Source organism: Bubalus kerabau, chromosome 21 (genome assembly GCF_029407905.1).
Source record: "Bubalus kerabau isolate K-KA32 ecotype Philippines breed swamp buffalo chromosome 21, PCC_UOA_SB_1v2, whole genome shotgun sequence".
Taxonomy (NCBI): Eukaryota; Metazoa; Chordata; class Mammalia; order Artiodactyla; family Bovidae; genus Bubalus; species Bubalus kerabau.
Window position 1 is genome coordinate 46,117,495 of NC_073644.1, and position 19,046 is coordinate 46,136,540.

General features: G+C 40.4%; 1 protein-coding gene across 4 annotated transcripts in view; it reads right to left on the reverse strand.

Annotated features, from left to right (window-relative positions):
• Positions 1-19,046, reverse strand: part of SPIRE1 (spire type actin nucleation factor 1) — a 176,806-nt gene that overhangs the window by 73,233 nt on the left and 84,527 nt on the right. For all 4 annotated transcript variants that reach the window (XM_055559163.1, XM_055559166.1, XM_055559164.1 and 1 more), the window contains one exon: positions 14,849-14,974. In XM_055559163.1, coding sequence (XP_055415138.1) covers positions 14,849-14,974 — 126 coding nt within the window. The remainder of the gene's footprint in view (positions 1-14,848; positions 14,975-19,046) is intronic.

Genomic DNA, 19,046 nt, shown 5'->3' on the forward strand with positions numbered 1-19,046 from the left:
GAATATTCATAGGAAGGATGAAGGCTGAAGCTGAAGCTCCAGTACCTCTGGCCACCTGATGTGAAGAGCTGACTCACTGGAGAAGATCCTGATGCTGAGAAAGATTGAGGGCAGGAAGAGAAGGGCACAACAGAGGATGAGATGGTTGGATGGCATCACCGACTCAATGGACATGAATTTGAGCAAATTGCGGGAAACAATGAAGGACAGGGAAGCCTGGCATGCTGCAGTCCACGGGGTCACAAAGAGACTTAGTAACTGAACAACAAAAACTAAAACTATGAAAGATAAATTTTTACTTATCACTTAGGAAACACATTGTGAAGATGTAGAAAAATAGCAACTCTTACACATTTTCAGAGAGTATCAATTAGTAAACATCTATGGAGGATAATTTAATATTTTATGAAAAATATAATGCACAATTTTTCTGACCCAGCTATTCTACTTTTTGGAATTTGTCTTACACATGTAAGACACACATGAAAATCGCACTCATGAAAAATAAGTTAAAAACTATCTATTGCAGCATTGTTTGTAAAAAGCAAAAGACTGGAAGCAACTTATTTGTTGTCAATAGATGACAGATTACATCAATTACAGCTTAACCAGACAACAGAACATCATGAAGACACACTAAATGTGAACACTACACGCTGACATAAAATGATCTACAAGATACAATATTAAATGAAAAAAAGGAAGGTTCAGAATAACATAAAAAAGGAAGAAAAAATATTGCTATTTTTCTGTTAGTTATACATATATTGTCTGTGCGAGGACACAGAAGAAATTAATGGTTTCTTCTGTGGGAGAGACTATGAGTGGCTGAGACAGGGTGAGGCTTCCTGAACTACTCCTGGATTCCTGGAAGTATGTGAATTTGTTTATTTGTCAAAGTTAATCAGTTCAAGAAGTTACAGGACCTGACAGGTAGAAGAGTTCTGACATGATCTTTCACAGAAAGGATTCTTCTGAAACATTTTAATAGGGAGGGCAGTAACGAAGGCAAAGAAACCTAAAGGCAAAGAGAAGGTAATTTCACCGTTGCTGCTGAGGTGCGTGTTCTGGGATTTGCTCACATTCACAAAACAACAAATCAAACAGAAAAGAGAGAGACTTTGACAAGGATTCTAAAAAGTTACAGTGATAGATGATTTAATTAAAACGAACAAATGGCAACCTTACAGACAGACATCTGGTGGTAGATTCTTTCTTTCAAAAAATATGTTCACCACTTGGAGGACTAGAATTCCGTTTTGGCTGTAGGGAGAAATTTCCAGTTAACTTAAATGTCGTCACAGTCCTGAATATTCATTGGAAGGACTGACGCTGAAGTTGAAACTCCAATACTTTGGCCACCTGACGTGAAGAACTGACTCATTTGAAAAGACCCTGATGGTGGGAAACATTGAAGGAGAGAGGAGAAGGGAACGACAGAGGATGAGATGGTTGGACGGCATCACTGACTCGATGGACATGAGTTTGAATAAACTCCAGGAGTTGGTGATGGACAGGGAGGCCTGGCATGCTGCAGTCCATGGAGTTGCGAAGAGCTGGACATGACTGAGCAACTGAACTGAACTAAATGTTGTCGCAGTTTTATTATTAGAGGTGTTGGGAGCAGACATGAGAGGGTAGGCCAGGAATATGAGAAAACTAATTAAAATATACTTCAACATGTGAATGAGACAGAGGTCTTGTGGCTTATCTCTGTGAGTGTGCTCAAACAGAAAACAGCCTGAAGCCACATCACGGTACATGTCCGAGGTGTCAGTGTGCTGACTGGTGATGGCACCAGGATACAGGTGGATGTGATTATTGGCTGTGAGATACTGGGAGGGGGAATATTTGTTTTTTTCAACCAATTACAGGTTATAAAATGTGGTTATTTAACTTAAAAAAGCAGACAAAGGACAGTTTCATAACAGCCTGATTGTTTCTAAAAAGTGTTTTTCCCCTCAGCAAAGAAAAGATACTTTATTGCATATATAATATTTTAAGTAAAATATTTTAGCAATATCTTATTTAAGATTAACTGAGCTCAAGGATTTCATCATAAAATTATGAAATAATATATGTAAATCACTCAATAATGTATTACACCAATAGCTTTGATGATATAGTGTAAAATTACTCAAGTAATCTTTGGAAAATTCATAACAAACCATGCTGATTTCCCACTCACCTTCTTAGCCCACAATTTCAATATATGGTCAAAACTAGCAGCTAAAAACAGACTGGCTCTAATCTGGACACTGAGAAATCATCCTCCCATTACAGGGTTTTATTATACATAGGATAAGATTTATCCAATCAGAAGAATCTGACTAAAAAGGAGTAAAACAGTCATATGTGAGTGAGAATCACTCAAACGCTTAGAAAACTGAGGCCCTGGAGTAATGCTGCTTCTTCTGGAGCTCTGAGCACAGGAAAGGGGCCCCACTGCACCTCCATTCCCACGCCACAGCCCACACCCACTGCCAGGGCAGCTGTTCCTGGATCCTAGCTCCTACTGGAGCACCGTGTTCAGCCTGTGTCCCCAGCAGATGCATGGCTGCTGGGAGAGCTGCGGAGCTAATGTGCACTGCAATCTCAGAGCCTTGTCTACACATGGTGAGTGTGCAAGAAATATTGGCTGTCATTCACTGCAACTGCTTAACAGGAGAGACGTATCACATGAAAAATGAAATTCTGCCCTTTGATCCTAATTCCTTTGGGACCTAGGTCTTCCTCAGTCACCAGGAACTGCATGGCTGAACACACTGCTGCATCCTTACAGGTCCGCATAGTCCAACACTCTGGCTTACAGACTCCTCCCATACATCCTCATCTCCTATCGCCAGATCCACTTCTGGCATTTGTCACTATTCCTACAACACGAGAAGAGCACTAATCCCACTTCTGTCACCATGGGCAGCTAACAGCGTATTCTGCTGAACTGGGCTTCAGACTCCTCTCTGTGAAGTGAGCAGGAGGCAAAAGGTAGTACTGCCTACTTCTCAGGACTTCGTGCGGGTTAACGTCCTTATCAGAGCAATGAGCAAGAGACACTCAGGGATTTTAAGTGCTCATGTGAAAGTGACATAAACCGTTTGAGCCCAGAGCTGCAGCTGAGGACTTTGGGTCTTTTTCCCTTCAAACTACATAAATTTCCTTAGAGTGGATAGCTCCGAAAAATTAATAAAAATCCAGGAGCACTCCATCTTACCATACTCCTCAGGTTACCTGGACAGCAGCAGTGGTGACTATAAACGAGTTAAAGGTTAATTCTCTTTTGCTCCATTTCTTCTTGAAAGTTAATGCATTAAACACTTAGAAAAACTGAACTATAGAAAAAACACGCCATCAATCAGGTTGAAAAAAAAATCTCATTATTGAAGGACCCTAATGTTGCATGAGGCCAAGCAGCCAGGGGAGCACACCTAAAAAGACAATAGGAGATGCGTCCTTGGTCCCTAAGTCCCTGACAGGGTTGGCAATATAAACATGGTCCTTGTCCTAAGAAGTTCAGTCTAGAGAGGAGACATATGTCAACAGTCATCCCAATACAGTGTGATAAGTGACAGAAGCCAGAGCAGAGTGCTCTATGAATGAACACAGAGAATAAAGAAATTAACTTCCATCAGTAACACCATTTCAGGACAGTGGGCATCTGAGCTAGGTCCTAAGAGTAAGGAGGCACTTTCTAAGTGAGAGAGGAAAAGGACAGTCCCAGCAGGTGCAGAGGCTCTTAGCATCAGGGGCTGGAGGGAGGGCAGCAAAGCCTGCACAGGGAATGAAGAGCCACACAGCTCAGATGGGGCCTCACTGTGCACAGTCTTGATGCCATGCTCACCGGTCTAAATGTCCCATCTACACGCACTGAGAAGCCAGCACCATCCTCCCATGGGCACAGAGCACTGGAGGACAGGCTCCATATGTGAAGAGGGAAACTACATGAGGAAGCTGTGCCACAGCTCAGGTGCAAGAGGTCAGACCTCTGCCCAAGGAAGCACAGGGACACTAAAGAAGCTCTGTATCTGCAGACAAGTCAGGGGTCAGGGCACCAGGGTTCTAAAGACCTGGTGAGAAACTAGAGGTAGAACATCCAAACCACAAGTTCTCCACATCATTCACCACTGATCAAATATTTACAGAGGCTCTATTATTAATTCACTAGGGATGCAGCAAGTGAACTGGAGAGAGAAGGTCTCTGTCCTCTCTGAGAATGTGTCCTGGTGGCAGGTTATCAGTGAGCAGGAAGAGAGACCAGCAAGACAGCTCTGGACTGTGATGGCTGCTAGAGAGGAAATACACAGAGCAATGTGACTTTCAAGGAGACAGGGAGTGCACTCACCCTATAAGGGTGTCTGAGGAGGCCTCGGACACCCTTCAGCTGAGGACGGAGGATAAAAGAGAAGAACCATAACTTAGAGGGTGAATGAACACAGCATTTGTAAGAAGGGTTTAAGGTGTCAGCAAGAAACTTAATAATGAAGCACCAGAGATGCAGCTACACTTGAGAAGAGATTCAAGATCATTCTGATGCGATAATTAGAAATGACAATCTACACTGTGAGATCCTGCCTCTGAAGAAATCCAAGATGGCTCTACTCTTATCAAACGTCTCATCCCTCGGGGATCAAAATGTTTCAGGGTATTCTACTTGCATTCCAAGGTGGATTGTATGTATGGCACAAAACACTTCAAGGAGAGAAGATTTTCATCATTTGGAGTATATAATCTTCTAACAGAAATTAAGACTCTAAAAATCTTTCACATGCCTTCTATTTAGCATTCTTACTTCAACAATATGAACATATAATATTTCAGAATGCTTGGTTATTTTTACTCACTCAGTTGTGACTGATAATTGTTTTAGGAATTTCTTCTTTCCAGGGATTGGTTTACCACTAGATTTTAAAAATACACAAGTTTTTAGTCCCCACTGATATCAGTACTTTGCCAACAAAGGTTCGTCTAGTCAAGGCTATGGTTTTTCCTGTGGTCATGTATGGATGTGAGAGTTGGGACTGTGAAGAAGGCTGAGCGCCGAAGAATCGATGCTTTTGAACTGTGGTGTTGGAGAAGACTCTTGAGAGTCCCTTGGACTGCAAGGAGATCCAACCAGTCCATTCTGAAGGAGATCAGCCCTGGGATTTCTTTGGAAGGAATGATGCTAAAGCGGAAACTCCAGTACTTTGGCCACCTCATGCGAAGAGTTGACTCATTGGAAAAGACTCTGACGCTGGGAGGGATTGGGGGCAGGAGGAGAAGGGGATGACAGAGGATGAGATGGCTGGATGGCATCACTGACTCGATGAACGTGAGTCTGAGTGAACTCCGGGAGTTGGTGATGGACAGGGAGGCCTGGCGTGCTGCGATTCATGGGGTCGCAAAGAGTCGGACACGACTCAGCGACTGATCTGATCTGACATCAGTACAGTAGTAATCAGTACTGACTTTAGAGCTCAACATTGACAACACTGAGCTTTCTTATAAAATTCATCTCAAATTTAAAATATTAAACAGCATAAAATATATAAAATAGTGTACACTAAATTCAGAACAAATTTTAGTGGGAATGCACTTAAAATGTGTATCTGCATACATTTTACCTACACAAAACAAGACTTGTACAAAAATAAGGAAAATCTTATTGAATACTTAGTCACATGAATTGTACTTTCTGCAGAGCATTTTAAGACTAGAAGGAATCTTACCATGTCTAATTGGCCCCTTTTCCCTTTATAAAATGAAGAATAAAGAAATCTAACAATGTCTATTTGACTTATGCAGTCATATAAATAATGAGTGAAAGAATGCACGCATGCTAAGTCACTTTCGTCATGTCCAACTCTTTGTGACCCTATGGACCGTAGCCCACCAGGTTCCTCTGTCCATGGGATTCTCCATGTAAGAACACTGGAGTGGGTTGCCATGCTCTCCTCAAGGGGATCTTCCCAACCCAGGGACTGAACCTTCATCTCTTATGTTTCCTGCATTGGCAGGTGGGTTCTTTCCCACCAGCACCACCTGGGAAGCTCTATGTGAAAGAATACGAATCACCAAAAATAAAGGGGCTTTTAAAAATGATTAATGTTTAGGATTTTTTATGTAGAGTATCATATAATCTGCAAACAGTGAGAGTTTTACTTTTTTTTCCAATCTGGATTCCTTTTACTTCTTTTTCTTCTCTGATTGCTTGTGGCTCAGACTTCCAAAACTGTTGAATAGCAGTGGTGAGTAGTGAGTATGGGTCTTGCTCCTGATTTTAGAGAAAACGCTTTCAATTTTTTGCCATTGAGGATAATATTTACAGTGGGTGTGTCATATATAGCTTTTATTATGCTGAGGTATGTTCCTTCTATGCCTGTTTTCTGGAGAGTTTTTATCATAAATGAGTGTTGAATTTTGTCAAAGGCTTTCTCTGCATCTATTGAGATAATCATACGGTTTTTACCTTTCAATTTGTTAATATGGTGCATAACATTGACTGATTTGCAAATGTTGAAGATCCCTTGCACCCCTGGAATAAAGTCCACTTGGTCATGATGTATGATCTTTTTAATATGCTGTTGGATTCTGTTTGCTAGAATTTTGTTGAGGATTTTTGCATCTATGTTCATCAGTGATATTGGCCTGTAGCTATCTTTTTTTGTGGCATCTTAGTCTAGTTCTGGTGACGGTGGCCTCATAGAATGAGTTGGGAGTTTGCCTTCCTCTGCAATTTTCCAGAAGAGTTTGAGTAGGATAGGTGCTAACTCTTCTACTAGAGCTAATCAGTGAATATAGTAAAGTTGCAGGATATAAAATTAATACATAGAAATCCCTTGCATTCCTATATACTAACAATGAAAAAGCAAAGAGAAATTAAGGAAACAATCCCATTCACCATTGCAACAAAAAGAATAAAATACTTAAGAATAAATTTACCTAGAGAAACAAAGGGCGTCCCTTGCGGCTCAGCTGGTAAAGAATCCTCCTGTAATGTGGGAGACCTGGGTTTAATCCCTGGGTTGGGAAGATCTCCTGGAGAAGAGAAAGGCTACCTACTGCAGTATTCTGGCCTGGAGAACTCCATGGATTGTACAGTCTATGGGTTGCAAAGAGTCGGACATGACTGAGCGACTTTCACTTCACTTCACTTCAAAGAAACAAAAGACTTATATATAGAAAACTATAAAACACTGATGAAAGAAACCAAAGATGACACATATAGATGGAGAAACATACCATGTTTGTGAATTGGAAGAATCAATATAGTGAAAATGAGTATATTACCCAAAGCAATCTATAAATTCAATGCAATCCCTATCAAGCTATCAATGGTATTTTTCAGAGAACTAGAACAAATAATTTCACAATTTTTATGGAAACACAAAAAACCTTGAATAGCCAAAGCAATCTTGAGAAAGAATGGAACTGGAGGAATCAACCTGCCTGACTTCAGACTATACTACAAAGCTACAGTCATCAAGACAGTGTGGTACTGGCACAAAGACAGAAATATAGATCAATGGAACAAAATAGAAAGCCCAGAGATAAATCCATGCACCTATCAACACCTTATTTTTGACAAAGGAGGCAAAAATATACAATGTACAAAAGACAATTTCTTTAACAAGTGGTGCTGGGAAAACTGGTTAACCACGTGTAAAAGAATGAAACTACAGCACTTTCTAACACCATACACAAAAATAAACTCAAAATGGATTAAAGATGTAAATGTAAAACCAGAAAGTATAAAACTCTTAGAGGAAAACATAGGCAGAATACTCCGACATAAATCACAGCAAGATCCTCTATGATCCACCTCTTGGAGTAATGGAAATAAAAACAAAAATAAACAAGTGGGACTTTAAAATAAACTTATAAGCGTTTGCACAATGAAGGAAACTATAAGCAAGGTGAAAAGGCAGCCTTCAGAATGGGAGAAAATAACAGCAAATGAAACACCTGACAAAGAATTAACCTCCAAAATATATAAGCAGCTCATGCAGCTTGATACCCAAAAAATGAACAACCCAGTCAAAAAGTGAGCCAAAAAACTAAACAGATATTTCTCCAAAGAAGACATACAGATGGCTGATAAACACATGAAAAATGCTCAACATTACTCATTATTAGAGAAATGCAAATTAAAACCACAATGAGGTATCAACTCACACTAGTCAGAATGGCCGCCATCAAAAAGTCTACAAACAATAAATGCTGGAGAGGGTGTGGAGAAAAGCAAACCAGAACCCTTTTACACTGCTGGTGGGAATGCAAACTGGTACAGCCACTATGGAGAACAGTGTGGAGGTTTCCTAAAAAACTGGAAACAGAACTGCCATACGACCCAGCAAACCCACTACTGGGCAGACACACTAAGGAAACCAGAATTGAAAGAGACACATGTACCCCAATGTTCATTGCAGCACGGTTTACTATAGAAAGGACATGGAGGCAACCTAGATGTCCACTGGCAGACGAATGGACAACAAAGTTGTGGTACATATACACAATGGCATGTTGAATATTTCTCAGCTATATAAAGGAACGCATTTGAACAGTGAATGAGGTAGATGAAATGAGGTAGATGAAACTGGAGCCTATTATACAGAATGAAGTAAGTCAGAAAGAGAAACACCAATACAGTATTTTAACGCATATATATGGAATTTAGAAAGACAGTAACAACACTCCTATACGCAAGGCAGCAAAAGAGTCACAGATGTAAAGAACAGACTTTTGGACTATGTGAAGAAGGTGAGGGTGGGATGATTTGAGTGAATAGCATTGAAACGTGTATTACCTTATGTAAAACAGATGACCCGTGCAAGTTCAATGCAGGAAGCGGGCACTCAAAGCCAGTGCTCTGGGACAACCCAAAGGGATAGGGTGGGGAGGGAGGTTCAGGGAAGGGGGGACAAACGTGCACCTGTGGCTGATTCATGTCGCTGTATGGCAAAAACCACCGCAATATTGTAAAGTAATTATCCTCCAATTAAAATTAATTAATTAAAAAGGTCAATGTTGATATAAATATTTTAGCTAAACTATAAATAAAAAATGAGTTATTTGCTTGAGAAAAAGATTTTTTTCAAAAGAAAGATTATCTTTAAACAGCATACTTCTCTGACACATCAAGTTTTTCCTACTACAGTAAAGAGCTAAACCTCTTCTGTGAAACAAAGTGCCTCCTGGGGAATGGGGCTGGGGCTCACCACACACTCTACATGGAGACAGTAGTGTCAGAGCAGCTAGGAACACATCACACCAGTCAACTGACTTTCTAGTCTGAACACAATTTTATCTCATCTCTGACATTTCTGTGCCACTCCTCTCTTTTCTCATTTCCATATTACTTCACACCTAAACTTAAATGACACCACTCCTCCCCTCCTGTTTCCATCTGTGTGCATGTGTGAGGCAGACACACACACTTGCACACATGTTCCCTCATGAGCCTCCTTGTTTCTCAACACCAAATTCTATTCTGACTCACATGCCCTTTTCCCCTGCTGCTCAGGAGCCTGAATCTGAGTGCACATGAGGAATCTCTTCCAAGGACTCTAGACAGCCACCTTCCAGGACAGTGTGCTACAGGTGACTGTCCTTGCAGGGAGACAGCAATAACTGCTAAGGGTGCCAGTGCCAGGCTGGAGAGCACGTGGGATAGAAAGGCAGCCATCAGAAATGCTGAGAGTGTTGCTCTGTGGGAACCATTAAGCTAAGTGTCAGTTTACTGATCTGCAAAGTGGGCATCACAGGGCTGTTCATGGAGACTAAATGAAGCAAGCAAGAGTGGCCACTTTGCAGCTGTGGGCGTAAATAATTGGGGAAGCAGCAGGGCTTAAAGTCTGAGGAATTGATAATTTCATTTAACAATAACAAAATCAGGGACGGATGCTCAAAAACTACTTAGACAGCACTGAACTAAAGCACACTGCCATTATTATAATTTCCTTTTTTCAACCAAAATAATTTACACTTGAAATTGCCAAGTTCAATTCTCCCCTCCCCACTGTACTTGCTCACCAGCCACACCAGCCAGTTGGGACCAGGCTGTGGTGGGGTAGGGGGTTCACTGGCATGAGGGCATGGCTTTCTCATCTTTCATATGACCTGCTGCACTGAGTGTATGGCACTGAAAGGACAGTCCCTCCATCTATACTTGTGTCCCAGAGTATCAACTGCTTAGGAGACACTGGACTATGTGCTCATTTTCCAGGGTATCAAATTGCCTCTGAGACAGGGTAACAGCAGCCAATCCAAATCCTATCATTTACAGAATAATCTTCAAGGGTCTCATTCATTGTTTAAGAAGGAAATCATTGCATTATGAAAAGGGATTAGAATGAAATGAATTTGCCTCCTAAATAAATAGATGAACTAAAGGTCTTGTGCTCTGCAGAGCAGCCAGGTCTAGCAAATGTAATGACCTCTAATACAATTACAACACTTGGAAATTGATTATAGGTTTTATGTTTTAATAAACTGCCAACTGAGCATATGAGAAGTTTAACATAATTAAAATACTTTTGGTCTATCAAATCAAGAACATCAACACTGAGCTCAAATGTTCTGACACTAATATTTTACCCTAATTTTATATACACACATGCACATATACACAGATATATTGGTTGCTCGAAACATCACTGATAATCCATAATCAACCTGTTGAATCAGGTTATTACTTTGAAAATTCCAGTTGATATGTACAAACTCATAGATACAGAAGAAAGACTGTCTGATTCTTAAATTGTATATTTTGAGATCTTCAGGGAAAATACCAAATTAGCACAGAGTATTTTATTAGTGTGGACTTAGTACTCCTGAGACTAGGTTAAAGGTTAAAATGACTAACATAGAAGCATGAACCAATATGCATAAAAATTTTCTCTAATTTCAAGAAAACTGCATACATCAAAGAGGAAGGGGAAATCTACTTGGATCCAGTAAAACTTTACTCCTAAAACGTCAGTGTTGACAGGCCATGCATGAGTATAAAGTCTGTAATGAAACAGTATAGAACATTACAGTACAGAACTGTACAGAATTTCCACAGGTTTCACAGCCTGCCTTCTCAAGACTCCCTGTTAAATATCTCTCCCATGTCAATTGAATGGAGAGCATTCCAAGACCTCAATGACAGCCATAAAACTTCTCATATTTACAAGAAATATCTGGATCATAATGTTTCCAAAAGTCAACAATGCCTTCCACCAGAAAATTCTGATAATCTAAAAAAACACAGATACAATGCATAGATTATTTCAGTTCAACAAACATTTCCAGCGTATTTCCTGCGTGCAAACACTCAGTGAGTCATTAACAGGAAGATGACTTAAAGCACAGTCATTTGTCTCAAGAAGTGTCTAGCCCAGCTGTGGAGAAAGAGCTCAAAGACATAAGAACTCCCAGGAAGCATGAGAAGTATGGGGAGTACAGGACACAGAGGAAGTGAAGGGTGGAGGGAGATGACACATGAGCAGGGTTTAGATGGGTCAACAGGAGACCACCAAGAAGACAAGGCAGGGAGAGAACTCCAGACAGAAAGCATGAAGTTATTATACTGGGGTCTCAGACATACAGCAAGCACAGCATATTCAGAAACTAAGTTAAAAAAAAAAAGAAACTAAGTAATTCTGACTGGATAGCATAAAAATGCAACAAAAGGAGAGTTGAAAAGGAGAATAAAACATGAGTAAGTGAAATGCCAAGAAGGCCTCACAGGCAACACAATCGAGTTTCATTTCACCCTACAGGCAATCGGAATCACATTAACCAGGAAGCAAATTGCCTGTGTCAAGCTGCCAGGTGTTCAAGGGTCAGAAGGGCCAGCCAAACTGAAAGTGGCAACTGGCCCTTACTCCCCTCTGCATCCGTGCAGCCAAGAAGCCAACAAGGGTATTTTGCTTCCCTGCTTCATGTCCTCCCAAGCGGCACCAGTACGGTCAGATGATGGGGAGTGCAGGTCGGGGGCTTCCTCACTGCAAACACGTCATGCCCCGGGCTGCTGGGAGGGAAAGAGGGGAGGGAAGTGCCTCAGCCGAGGCTCTTGGAGTGGAGGCGCTGGACGATGAGGGCAGGTGCACATGAATAGCCATGGGCAGAGCACCTGAGTCCTCACTGTCCCCTTCAGAAAACCAGAGTGCAGCACCCAAGTCCTGTGCAGGGAGGGTGGCCTGCCAGGGAAAGCAGGCCTCGGCTCAGGCCTGGAAAACCACATGGAGACCTGGGCCTGGAGTCAGACCCCTCAGGTCAGATCTGTGATCTGCAGGAATCACTCCCAGACACAGTGGAAGCGGAACTGGATGGATTCACAGTGATCAGGCCAGCAGGCAGCTACTGGAATACTCCAGGTTGCACATGTGGACTGAACTCTTGATAAACAGACTCTCATCCACAGAGGACACAGAGTGAATCCAGGAAGGGCTGATAAACTGGAAGAAAAGGGGTAGGGGGGTCAAGAGACAAGACCAGTTCAGCTGGCAGTGAGGGATGAGTTCAAAGGACAGAGCTGCATCAGGGGTGATTTCCAAGATGGAATGATAGCAGGTTATCATGAGGACAAAGGTATGTTCGGGCTTCCCTTGGGGCTCAGCTGGTAAAGAATCTGCCCTCAGTGCAGGAGACCTGGGTTCGATCCCTGGGTTGGGAAGATATCCTAGAGAAGGGAAAGGCTACCCACTCCAGTATTCTGGCCTGGAGAATTTCACAGACTGTATAGTCCATGGGGTGGCAGAAAGTTGGAAATGACTCGAGTGACTTTCACTTTCAAAGGTATGTTCAGGAATGCAGAGTGCTGAGGTAGAGGAGGGTCAAGGATACACAGCCAGAGTTGCTCTTCATCAAACAAATCAGTCGAGATGATGGCAGATGACAGTGTCAATGGGCTCAAGAGTAGCAGAAGTGGATGGTGTGGGGTTCTGGTACAAGTGTGAGGAGTCCTGATTAAGAAGTAGCAGACCGAGAACATCACCCATCCACCCAGTCTGGGGACCTGCAGCCATGAGGGCAGAGCAGCCTTGCACAGAGGAAGCAGAGAAAGCACTGCCTGGGGGAGCAGGAGTCCTCAGAGGAGACTGAGGTTCAGAGGAGATCTTTCTAAACATGGAACACAGTTTCTAGAAAGAAGGATGGAAAAAGCTGAGAAGAGATCAGCAAAGTAAGGAACCAGAGCAGGAGATGATCAAACTGGACAGAACCAGTATATATAATGACCCAGACATCAGGTGCTGCTGGAGGTGACAGTGGGACATAAAGCCAAAACCCTGACCCAAGGTCCCCAACCTTTACCAGGGCCTGGCCAGTCTCTACGGGCATCAAAGCCACTAATGGTCCCAAACACTCATGTTCTTTTACTCCATTTGTGAGATGTCTCTTTAAACAGACTTTTACTTAAAAAAAAAAAAAAAATCCCTGAGAATTTGTTTGGCAAAACAAAGTTTTCATCAAGAGTAAAAAAGAAACACAATTGTTTATGCTCACTGGAATAGAAAAAATATTTATTAGTACTGTTCTTTAATTCAGAAATGATTCCTAAGAACATCTGTGTTGGGAGGATTCTACAAACTCATTTACTTGACCCTAACTGCACAGGACTCTACTCGCACTCTGAAAATAACAGGAGCCTCTCTGAAGAAGACTATCTCAATTCCAACAAGCTGGGGAAGATAATTACCAAAAGTGATCTTTCTAGAAAACCTATTATTCACCAAACCTTAATTGAGGCTGTCTTTCGGGTGTGCCCTCAGACCCTCTGTCCTCTGGTCCTCTCCAGGAGGAAAAGCTAGCCCATGAGACATGTTTATATTTATTCTTCAAACAACATGCAGTTCACCCTTTCCACCCTGTTAAAGACTTTCCCCTTGGGTCCAATTCTATAAATTCCTAGAAAAACAGACATAACTTTTCATTAGCTTATCAAAAAAAGACAAATTACAAGCAGAATCCTGGTTAGACCTAAATAAGAATGCTTGGAGCTCTCATTCACAAATATATTAACAAAACAGATCCATTCAGGGTGATTTACGAAGAGTAATCTGGCTCAGACACCCAAATCTTCCATATTAGCACAGCTAAGCAGTCTCACTTTAATACAAGTTAGTATTGTCCTTCTTCCCTTACAAATCTCATGTGTCTCTCCCCAAGCTGTGTGTCATTGTGAGTTTTAAACTAGTGTCTCAGATAAACTCCATACTTTAGTCACAAAAGAAATGATAACCACCACTGATCATATACTAAGCTCTTACTATGTGCCAGGTGCCTTACCCAGACCTCAAGAATCTTCACAACTGTGTCTGTGGGATGTAAAACATGGCAATTCACCTTGTAAATAAACGAGTGTGATTCTCTTTGGACTCCACACATAGTATTTTTAACTTATAGACAATGATAAATAATAAAATAGCTAACATGAGACTCTGGATTATCTTAACATTAATTCACATCTTCTGCATTAAATATCTAATCACATCTACTATATAAGTTAAATTACCAGAAGTGCATCTTTCTTTCCGAGTCCGTACCCCTTCCTGAAAGACACGCTAACATGCTTTAAAATGGAAAAAAGAGAGGCAGAAAGAGTTAAAAAAAAAAAAATCAAGTCATATGGGAAACTGATTCAACCAGTTCAGCAATATTTATTTTCCATTTGTAAGGAAGCTTTATGAAAATCTGTTTTATCACATGGATTCACATGGTAACATTTTAAGGAACAGATTTCATTTTGCCTAAGTTGCTTCTTTCCTGAATAATTTTCAGCACTCATCAGAAGGATAGAGATAAATACTTTAAATAACATGATGGGCAATGTTGGAAATCAGGTCTGTCTTTCACAATGCCCGAAATAGGGAGCAGCAGCACTCACCTCCTTCGCACTCTTGATTTTGGTCAGAAACGTATGCAGCTCCATCGTCTCTGCAAACAGTGCACGACATACTGCCTGGTAATGATTTGGTGCCTCTGCTTCAGTTGGGAGATGAGCAGCACACAACTACAGAAGAGGAAAACAATGGTGCCTGCTTATTATCTGTGGTTTTAAGGTACCTGAAATACAGACAAACCTGGTAGTGCCCATTTTCACATCACATGGCAAGGCAACCCCATGATTACCATGACCCAAAGCTGAATGCACAACAAGACCACCAGGGAAGTCCACACAATTATACAGAAAGAGGTTTGTGACTAACAATCCCCCAGCACAGGTGAGCTTCCAGAATTAGCTTCTACTTGACAATGACAGCACGCGTGTAAAAGTGTGGCCTGGGACTAGAAGAGGGACGACCTCTTACAGAGTACTGATCATAACTCAGGTATTTTAATAGCTACCATTTATTATTTACCACACCAGGTCCTATATTTGCATATTATATATACACAGCATAACATCATTTACTCTTCCATGTAGCCCTGAATTAGCACCACTTTACAGCAATGAAACTGATGCTTCAGAGGAAGCTAGTGACTTGTCTACAGTCATGAAGTTAACGTAAGGGAGGAGGATTCAACACAGTCATACTTGATTCTGAAGCCCAAGCTCATGCCAAAACACGCGGAGTTGTATAATTTGGTAGCAAGAATGCCAGGAAGACAAGTGGACCACTGGGAAGATGCCTCATCATTAGATGGGCAGTGGTGGAAAGAGGGCAGAGGGCAACTGTGACACCTCCAGTCCTGATGTCATCAACAGTACACAGCCCATAACCACTTCTGGGTCAAAGATGCAATTTAATACCATGCAAGCAATTAAGAAAAATCAAACAATTTACTATATTGGAAGGCACATCCTCTCGAGACTATAATGCATTAGGATAATTTTATCTTTCTATAATAATTTTGCATCTGTGTACAGTAGTTATGTTTTAATGTATTTGCATTAAAAAGTTGTAAGTTCTCCCTTATTCTTTACCATATGCTTGACATTAATATATATTTATTTAGTAACTTGTATCTTTTGGAGAGTAAGAGATATCTTTGTAGCTTGTAATATCCTTCGTAATGTGGCTTTCTGTTATTTTTCATTTGTAATAAGTATTGTATGCAATTTAATAGATTACTATCTTTAATAAAATACATTCTCAGGAAAATATTTCAGCAAGTATGTCAGCAACAAACCTTCACAAACAGGCTAAGAACTGATGCAATGGCAGCATGAGAGCAAAATCGCACAAGTTTCATTATTCACAGAGCAACCAATGAACAGAGTGTATTTTTTGCTCAATTATTTTTATATGCAGAAAAGAGCTTCTCACATAAAATTATCATTTCCAAGGTGATGAAAGGCAACTGTTAGGACTTCCATCTTTCACTAGTTCCACAATTTTATACTCCAATTACATGCTGTGAAATATGGCATAACATTTTTTACTGTAATTCATAGTAAGAAATGCTATGGATTTCTTACTTATGCATCCTTACTATGCATAAGGATTCAAACATATGCATAAGTGTATGTTTTATACACAAACATTTTACAAAATGAAACTTACACAATCAACTGATTTCACAACCCACTATCAGGTTGTGCCCGGCAACTTGGAAAACCTGGTGTAAAAGTCTAAAATCTTTTTACTGTATATGATATAATCGTATATGTAAATAATCCACAAAAATTATTAGCACTAAGAAATTTTAGCAAAGTTGGGGGATACATGATCAACACAAAAACATTCTATTTCCATTTTTTTAATAGTAAAAAAATAATAATTATACTAAGGAATAAATTTAACCAAGGAGGTGTGAGACTTACACACTGAAAACTATAAAGTATTGCTGACAGAAATTAAAGATGACAAAAAAATGGACAGACATCCTGTATTCATGAGTTGGAAGGCTTAATATTGTTAAGATGGTTGTTGTTGTTCAGTCACTCAGTCGTGTCCGACTCTTTGCGATCTCATGGACTGCAGCACTCTAGGCTTCTCTGTCCTTCACCATTTCCCAGAGCTTGCTCAAACTCATGTCCATTGAGTTGGTGATGCCACCCAACCATCTCATCCTCGTCGTCCCCTTCTCTTCCTGCCTTCAATCTTTTCAAGCATCAGGGTCTTTTCCAATGAATGGGCTCTTTGCATCAGGTGGCTAAAATACTGGAGCTTCAGCTTCAGCATCAGTCCTTCCAATAAATATTCAGGGTTGATTTCCTTTAGGATTGACTGGTTTGCTCTCCTTGCAGTCCAAGTAACTCTCAAGAGTCTTCTCTTGAGTTAAGATAATAATACTATACAAAATGATCTACAGATTGAATGCAATTCCTAACTAAATCCCAAAGGCCTTTTTGAAGAAATAGAAAAGCTGATCCTAAAATTCACGTGAAATTGCAAGGGCCCCAAAGAGCTGACACAATCTTGAAAAGAAGAGAGCTAGAGACTCCAGCTTCCAAATTTTAAAACTTACCTCAAAGTTATAGTAATCAAAACAAAGTGGAACTTGCAGAACAACAAACATAGATTAATGACACAGAACTGAGAGTCCAGAAATAAACCCATATATCTATGGTTGATTGATTTTTGATGAAAGTGCCCAGACCATTATGGAGGGAAAGAATAGTCTCTTCAACAAATGATGCTTGGAAAAGTGGATATCCACACGGGGGAAAAAAAAAAGTTGTACCCCTACGTCACACCATACATTATGAAATATTAACTCAAAATGGATCAGTGACCTACATTTAAGAGTCAAAACTCAAACTCTTCAAAAGTGAAGTGAACCTTCATAGGGGTGAACCTTCACGGTCATGAACTTAGTAACAGTTTTTAAGACATGATACCAAAAGCACTAGATACAGCATATCTTACTTTACTACAGCACTATATTATGCATTGCATATAGTGTGTTTTTTACAAATTAAAGGTTTGTAGTGACCCTGTGCATTAGGCAAGTTTATCAGTGCTATTATTCCAGCAGCATTTGTTCACTTCTTGTCTCTGTGGCACATTTTAATAATTCTTGCAATATTTCAAACTTTTTCTTATCATTATTTTATAATTTATTTACTTTATTTTATTATTATTATTTTATTTGTATTATTTTATTATTATTTGTTGTGGTAATGTGATCAGTCATCTTTGCTGTTAGTATTGTAACTGGTTTTTTGTTTTACATTTTAAAGTATATATTGTTTTTTAGATATAATGCTATTATACACTTTATAATAGACTAGGCTGCTGCTGCCAAGTCGCTTCAGTCGTGTCTGACTCTGCGACCCCATGGACTGCAGCCTACCAGGCTTCTCCGTCCATGGGATTCTCCAGGCAAGAACACTGGAGTGGGTTGCCATTTCCTTCTCCAATGCATGAAAGTGGAAAGTGAAAGTGAAGTCACTCAGTTGTGTCTGACTCTTAGTGACCCCATGGACTGCAGCCTACCAGGCTCCTCCATCCATGGATTTTCCGGGCAACAGTACTGGAGTGGGGTGCCATTGCCTTCTCCCATAATAGACTATAATATAGTATAAACCTAACTTTTATATGCAATGGGAAACCAAAATATTCATGTAACTCACTTTACTGCAACCTTTGCTTTGTTGCAGTGGTCTCGAGCTAAACCTGCAATACCCCCAAGGTACGGCTGTAAATGATTAGACTTCAAAGTGAAAATTGTACACTAGTCAAAAATGCCATCATCAAAAAATCTACAAACAATAAATGCTGGAGAGAAAAGGGAACCCTCTTGCACTGTTGGTGGGAATGTAAATTGGTACAGCTACTATAGAGAACAGTATGGAGATTCCTTAAAAAGCTAGGAATAAAACTACCATATGACCCAGCAATCCCACTACTGAGCACATACCCTGAGAAAATCAAAATTCAAAAAGACACATGTATCCCAACTTTCCCTGCAGCTCTATATACAATAGCCAGGACATGGAAGTGACCTAAATGTCCATCAACAGATGAATGGATAAAGAAGTTGTGGTGCATATATACAATGGAATATTACCTGGCCATAAAAAGGAATGAATTTGAGGCAGTTTAACTGAGGTGTATTAACCTAGAGACTGTACACAGAGTGCAGTAAGTCAGAAAAACAAATATTGTATATTGACATATATATATATATCTATG